Below are 7,786 nucleotides of genomic sequence, written 5' to 3' on the forward strand. Positions count from 1 at the left end.
GTAGTAGTAATTGTAGTAGGGGGATAACGTTCTAGGAATATCTAGGAAACTGGACACTTTGAACGTTTCCATACCTTAATCGTAACACTTGGTAAACATTCCTAGACTGAAAAATTGTTAACGGTGTTAAAACATCAGGGCTTTAGGACAGGAATGTAATGTTTCCCAGCATCCACCTGCTCTACTCAAACTCCTCTGAAGTTACAGTGATTACAGCACTATGTAGGCTATGGAGTCCATAGCACTGGGCTGGGACTGCTGTGCTGTATGGAATTCTCAATATAAGTGCATGGTTGGTCAAACAACTCAAAGTCATAAGTCAAAAAATCTGTATTATCATTTCTGCCATATGTACAGGAACACGGAGGATAGAAATTTTGTTACTCTCTAGTAACACAGTCTCCATTGGACCTTTGGGGTTACCTTTACTGATGTGGCTAGCCAATGGTAACACAGTCTCCATTGGACCTTTGGGGTTACCTTTACTGATGTGGCTAGCCAATCGTAACACAGTCTCCATTGGACCTATGGGGTTACCTTTACTGATGTGGCTAGCCAATCGTAACACAGTCTCCATTGGACCTTTGGGGTTACCTATACTGATGTGGCTAGCCAATCGTAACACAGTCTCCATTGGACCTATGGGGTTACCTTTACTGATGTGGCTAGCCAATGGTAACACAGTCTCCATTGGACCTTTGGGGTTACCTTTACTGATGTGGCTAGCCAATCGTAACACAGTCTACATGAGCTTTGTCAGGAAGTCACAATGAGTCAATGCAGAGGCTCCGGTGTTTCAGATTAACCGCGTGACCCCCGCAACCTTTCAGAAAATGGACCCCATTTCCAGAGCCGCGCCACGCGGTAATGAGGGGAGACATCCCTTGTCTGACACTGTCACCCGATGTCGGCAGCCATTATTTTAAATTAGGTCATAATAAAATAGTATCCAGGACAGTTTGTCATGCATGTAAATGGCCAACACTTTCCTTTTTGAGTGAGATGTGATTCAGAAGAGCTGCAGTGTCTGTTAAAATTGCACACGCCATTTTCTCCAGTCAGAACAATGCTGTAATTTCCTCTGGTAATGTTTATTCCACAGTTAAAGCCTATTAGTTTGAAAGTTTGAAGTTTTGAAGACACAAGAACAGGGTCAGAAAGTACCATAAAGTTTAAAGATGTTCGAATCCCAGAAGAGGACTTAATGAACGTGGAGCATTGGTGTAAATCCGTCCGGCTAGTTCTGCATAAAAATGAAAATAAACATTAAAAGTTCATATAAAGTTTATATTTCTGAGTGTGAGCATAAGTGTTTCCATGTTTGAACGTGTGTCTGTGAGTGTGTTGGCGGCATTTTGTGTATGTGTGAAGATAGAGGCTGGAAAAAAAAGGTCTTTTTAGATTTAACGAGGCCATCGTGTTCTTACATCTCGGCGTGTGCGTAGGCAGCTGAAGGAAACCGTACGAATGCAAATTGGGCTCCATCATCCCTATGCCCCGCAATGGCGTCAAACTACGCTAGCATGTTGGGGTCCTACCTGACCAGGGGCGTTATGGTCCAAGGAACAATAGGGGTGAGGTCATATGATCACATGGACATGATGTTTAACTGATGAAAGGCTTTTTCTGGCTCAAGAGAATGCACATGCATGTATTTTTAACTTGCAATTCTTCCTAGTTCCACCGAAGACATCATTAAGCACACTGACGTCCAAACGGGCCTATCTTTCGAGCCCCGTCGCTATATTAAGAATTGTGACAAACAGGACAGTCATGGGCGGAGTTTTCCATGTCTTTGAAGCATGAAACATGTCTTTCTACCTCTTGCTCTTCATCATCCCATCCTCCATATCCCAGGACTGGGTGGGGAGGGGGGGGGGGGGCAAGGGGGCTTGCAGTATATAAGTACCATTGAAAACTTGATCGACACTACAATTGGCATCCTCAACACGGCTCACCTGAACACTGGGTAGGAATCTAGGAAGCAAGACAAGAACTTGCTCAAGTTGCACGTGTGCTGAACACACGGCAAAGGCAAACGTGCTCAGCAGCTCGAACCACAACACACTTTGGGTGAACAAGCTCATTACAGGCAGTCGCTAAGGTAAGCAGTTATGTGACAGATGTGTGAGATAAATCTCTAATGAATTTCTGGCCGAAAAATTCAGTATAAAATGTATTATACGACTATAATAATTATCTCTAAACAACCTTGAGTCCTTGTAATTTCAAATTTAATAGCTTTCAGGTTGCTATTAAACTTTATATGTTCAGAAACACTTCTGACAAAAATGTCATACAGTAACAAAACTTTATAATGAAGCTGTCATTACTAAACAATAACTTTTAAAGCAGAAATGATCTATATACAAAAATGCTTTGTAGTCGGCCAGCAGAAAGTTGAATTTCTTTTACCAAAGTATGTATTGATTTTCCTTCTAATATCTGTGCTGGGTTGATAATATGCTTCCCATAGAGACATCTGTTCAAAAGCAAATGTACGGATATTTTTATAGCATGTTAATTGTAACCCGAAGGTCATTCATGAAATATATCAAGTAAAATGAGTTATTTTTTCCAGTAATTGGAAGAATGTAAAAATTGTACTGCGGTTAAGCTGGTGAAAATGGTTAACAGAAGTTAAATTATGGTATTCAAAATTGTTTAATTATGTCATAATTTTAATATTCAAGGACATATCCTCAACTGCAGATAAAATTTATGTTTTTTTGTCTTTGAAATTCCACAACAGAAAATACAAGGACGTAAAACAGAACTGCAAGGTATTACCCCAGATCAAAGTAAGCTATACGGAGAACTTTTTGTTTTAATTATTTAAACAAAATGTCCTTTTTTTCCAGACCATCCCGAAGTTAGAATGCTATACCATTAGGGTGTTTCTGCTCCTTTAGCCACCGGACTGTACAGCGTGTCCGTTGGGTCCAAAGCTGGGAAACAAAATATTTCTTAAAAAAAAAAACATTATTGTAAACTATAATGCATTATTCTTGAATTTTAATGTAGTACATGTGCACAGGCATTTTCAAATACATTTTAATGACTATGCTTTATTTAGTTTTTTTATTGCTATTTACTGATTTATCTGACACTTGTATCCAAAGCGACTTACAGTAGAGGAAACGATCACAATGTATGTGTCTTCTTTTGTTAACAAGAAGCCATCAGAGGTTATCAGAACCTATTCTAATACCTTCATTTGATTTACAAATGTTACACTTTCAATGGGATATTTCAATTTCAGCTTTTCATAATCAGTTGAACATTTAAATGACATTTCTTTCAAAATTGGAACGTATACAATGTATTAGCTACATGTTACTTTTTAACCACAAATATTCACTTTATTTGAATTATTTTGATGATGTGTTAATTACAAATGAATGTCTATATCCCGCCAATAAATGTTAGCTATAGAGTATACATTAATTACTTTGGAGTTGAGCATTGAGTGGTGAATTGTGACAGATTTGTTTTGTAATTAGTGATCTCTGTAATTTCTGGGTCTTTCCCCGGGACAGATGGCTGGTCTGGGTCTCCCTCCCTGCTTCTCAGTCCTGCTGCTTGCACTCCTCTGCATGACTCTGGCATCCTCTGGGTTTCCTCTGAGGTAGGATGGACATCCCAGAGAAACAGGCTGGGCTTGATTGTGGGTCTGTAAGTCTGTAATGCTGCTCTGTCAATTAGCACAGCTTCATAATTATAGAAAAAATCCAAATTTATGCACGTGTCCTTCCTCATCTTAGTTTATATCAACACTCCAAATGATTCTACATGGAGTTTTTTTTCCTCATTGATAAAAAAATACGTATCTCTCGCAGCTCCAGATACTCTCCTCCAATTGGCCAAGAGGATTCCAAAATGGCGCAGTGGGAGGTCTTGTACCCCTCCATCTCACTCCTTGATTGGAGCTTACAGATGATGGCAGGTCCCGAGTTTGCCAACTCGAAAGCAAAACCTGGACTCGTGGCTGATAAGCCCTGGCTTCCAATGGGTCAGTCACACGTGGAGGACATCAAAAAAAGCTGGTCATCTGATTGGTCATCCCAGGCAGGTCATGAAGGGAAGAGGAACATTGTGGTAGCAGATGATGCAGCTTTTCGGGAGAAGAGCAAACTCCTGACAGCCATGGAGAGGCAGAAGTGGCTCAACTCCTACATGCAGAAGCTGCTGGTGGTCAACTCCCAGTGAGGTCTTTGCCAGTGTGCTTAGAGAATTAAAAGATAAGTAACTGAACACTAAACTGTGTGTGTGAAGTGTACTTTACCAGTTAATAAAATTTAAGTGCATAGTAGCACTGAGTGGTTCATAATACAATGAAACAAAATTAAGTTTATTATTATTATTATTATTATGAATGATCTTCTTTTATTATAAATTGAAGGAGAGCACACGTAATAACAAAACCAACCCAGAAAGCTAAGCATATGAGATCTAAATACAGGCATGTGTATATATATATATATGTGTGTGTGTGTGTGTGGGTGTGTCTGTGTGTGTATATGTGTGTGTGTGTGTGTGGGTGTGTGTGTATATATGTGTGTCTGTGTGTGTGTGTGCGAGCGGGTTTACCTATCCTTATGGGGACATAATGTCCCCATAACGTGATAAATATCCGGATTTTTTTTCCCTTATGGGGACCGGTTTCCTAAAAATGCAAAAACTCTTGTATTTTGTTAGGTTACTTATGGTTATGGTTATCTGTAAAATGACAACAAAAACAAACTGGAAAAAAACAATTATTTTAACATACCAATGACTTCTTGCATACATTTTTGTGGTCATGATTTGTTTGTTATTTGTTGTCTGTTAGTTCGTACTATAAATAAAAATGGCATCACTAGAAGAGAAATTACATGGATTACTATAGAAAGATATAGAGATCAAATTAGTTATAGATTACTATATTAAAATATAGCTGCTAACAATTGCACCTCTTCATATTTACGACAAAGAGTGTTCAAGCTGTCATTTTTAAATCTCCTGACCTATTGATAATATCGTATCGAGGCATCATGACAAAAAAGCACGAAAAATCAATGTTCTTTTTCTGTGCATTTTGCGTCAATTGGACTAATATGCAGTAGTATTATGTACATACGGTATATATATATATGTATATATCTGCACATACAAAAAGCCACAACACGTCCCAGCATATTACGGATAATTGGTGACCTTTTACTTAGGGCACGTCCTATTGATCCATTTACAGCTACTCATTGGCTGCCACCGCTGTGCTCATCACGCTTATGTGCTCTCCATCATGGGGCAGAGGACACTGTGACCATCCTACCTAGACAATCAACAATATCGAACTGCGGTTAAAATAGTGTCCTTTAATTTACAGATCCTCAGTGGATGGCTCAGATTCTTACTATGAATCTGAAACAGTGTTTTGCAAATTGCCGTTGGGTGAGAAGAATGTTTTCAGTGACAGAGAAGCTGACAATCGCGCAGGGTCAGTAAGGTGAGCACAATATCCTTATTGGCCTGGCCTAAAAAGCAGGCCTAAGGCGCCCTCTGGTGGACAAACCTAGAACAGTAGATTTATACAATGCTATTGCATATTACTGGTATGGTGTGTTACTAGAGCAATTTAATTTAAGGGTACATCTGGAGGTGCTAGCTGGGATTAAAACTATAGGTCTCAAGTCCATGGCCTTTACAATTGCAGTACACGCCATCCGACTATCATGAGCCTGAAAATCTTTACAATATGTACAAATTGCAAGGTTGTGCTGTTAATGCTATAAATGATCCAAAAAGCAAAAGCCACATATCTAACAGAAGCAGTGAGGCATGGGCTCACGAGAGGCTTGGGGGGAACATGAATCTCTGAAGGGCCAATGGTTGTTAATAATCCATATGCAAGCTTTGCTGAGTTGCGTTGTGCTCAAGGCTGAGTATTCGATATAGCAAGAACCTTGAAATTAATCATGGGTCAAACCTAAAGAAACCTCCAGAACCCTATTACGCTTTCAGACTAGCCGATTCATTTTCTGATGCACAATGTCTTTGATTTATGAATAAATGTCACCTTGTTAGTCTCTGTCAGGGACGCTCTTGGCCCGTGTAATATGTGTGTACCTAGGAGTTGTATTTTTTATTTGTCTTTTTAACTGAAATATGTTCTAAACACACTATGCAACAACCGACGTGAAGATTATAGTGTGTATTATTTAATATGCAGAACTAATTACCAGAAAAAATGCTGCTCCCCCAATCTATGCAGAAGGATATATTACTATGTCATAAGAAAAGGCTCTATCAAGCACGATGGAACATATTTGTGGAGTGTGGCCCTTAGACACACATTTAGGATTTTAATTAACTGTAAACCCCGCTGGTAACTGGTGAGTTTGGGCCCATTAAGCTTTGTTTTTCCTCTCCTAGAGTAGGCGTTTTATCTTTCACTGCAGGCAGTATCCAATCCAGTCACTGATAACATGGACCAAAATCTACAGTCAATACAGGATTCATCAGGCCCAGCAGTTCGGAACTTGTTTTTATTTATTTTTTTGAGAATGTAACAGACACGCAGAAGCATCCGTTCAGGTATCTCCTGGTGGACTTTGGACTTCCCAAGGGTATTGGTTCTGTACCAGCACAGCACTGGTGCTGACAGACGTATCGTCAGCAAAACGATTATTTCCCAAGTACACGTTCATATTAGGTGGCAGCAGAATGAAATTAGCAGGTGCTAAATTGCTTCCCGTGGGCTGTTTGCCTCATCAGCTCACAGTGCTGGTGTTATTACAACATCTCTTTTCAAAGGTGATCAGTATTCTCAAGGCTGGACCTAATCCTCAATGCATGAGGAGGTAGCTTGGCGGGGGGGTCAATGACACAGGACAAAGGAAAAAAAAGTATAATCTCTCCAAATGGAGAGAAGACAAAGACAGAGTAAAGGAGGAAGGGGATACTTTGCATGATTAATGCCCAACCCAAACAGCGGGGAAATAAATAAAGGAACTTCGCAATTTCACGCTGCGGAAAAGGGACGGTGAAGCCCTGAGGTCATTTAAAATTCCCCAGGAAAGCTGATTGTTTTGCAGGGTGGTCTTGCAGTTCCCTCGGTGCTACGGGGGAAGGGTTTCCACCTCTCTGTCACGGGAGGTCAGTGCTGCGATGTAACGAGACAACTGACATGCTCCAGAAAATGCAGTGGCTGCAGTTTGAGGAGCGACCACCAAAGGAAATGTCTAGCGTACTTTTTTAGGACCGACATGGATCAGCATTTAAATTAAACAAAAACTAACCTTTGACCGATTTCCAAACAGAAAATCCAAATACACCCAAATGAACCTCAATGTATTCCTTGTGGGCCAATGTATGCAAGCCTTTTTTCTTTTTCAAATTGATTTGCTCTATTTCACACTTGTTCTTTTTCCGGAACTGATCACTTTCTCCTTTTCAGCAAGATGGTTCACTATTTTTTTTATCGTGCAGCCAGTATTATCATATTACTGCCACCCTTTGTCAATCTTCTTTTAAACCATTAATATCTACCACGGCTTGCATAATGACATCACATTTTGTCAGTAATGCTAGGAATACGTGACTTCATTGCCTAGCAACTGCACAATGACTCTGCTGATACTTCAGCATTCCATTCATTTCAATGGGCTACATCATTAAGCCGTGATCTGTGTAATTATTACCGAATAGCATTCATTACCCTAATATGTTCGCAAGAATCATTAAATATCTCAGATCTGCTTCGCTCATCAATAGCGCATCTAAAAAAATATCAGTGTATTGGAAT

The 7,786-nt window shown here is 39.8% G+C and overlaps 1 protein-coding gene across 1 annotated transcript; it reads left to right on the top strand.

Annotated features, from left to right (window-relative positions):
* The first annotated feature begins 2,640 nt into the window (after positions 1-2,640).
* On the top strand, positions 2,641-4,209 carry pth2 (parathyroid hormone 2). Its single transcript, XM_023825265.2, has 3 exons — positions 2,641-2,801; positions 3,540-3,628; positions 3,840-4,209. Exons 2-3 carry the CDS (start codon positions 3,540-3,542, stop codon positions 4,207-4,209), a joined length of 459 nt encoding a protein of 152 aa, XP_023681033.1. The 5' UTR covers positions 2,641-2,801.
* The last annotated feature ends 3,577 nt before the right edge of the window (positions 4,210-7,786 follow it).

Source organism: Paramormyrops kingsleyae, chromosome 14 (genome assembly GCF_048594095.1).
Source record: "Paramormyrops kingsleyae isolate MSU_618 chromosome 14, PKINGS_0.4, whole genome shotgun sequence".
Lineage (NCBI taxonomy): Eukaryota > Metazoa > Chordata > Actinopteri > Osteoglossiformes > Mormyridae > Paramormyrops > Paramormyrops kingsleyae.

Excerpts from the sequence above, each read along its gene's own strand:
- pth2 (XM_023825265.2), top strand. The coding sequence starts at position 3,540 with ATGGCTGGTCTGGGTCTCCCTCCCTGCTTCTCAGTCCTGCTGCTTGCA. Across the intron at positions 3,629-3,839 it reads TCCTCTGGGTTTCCTCTGAG|CTCCAGATACTCTCCTCCAA; the intron begins GTAGGATGGACA and ends TATCTCTCGCAG.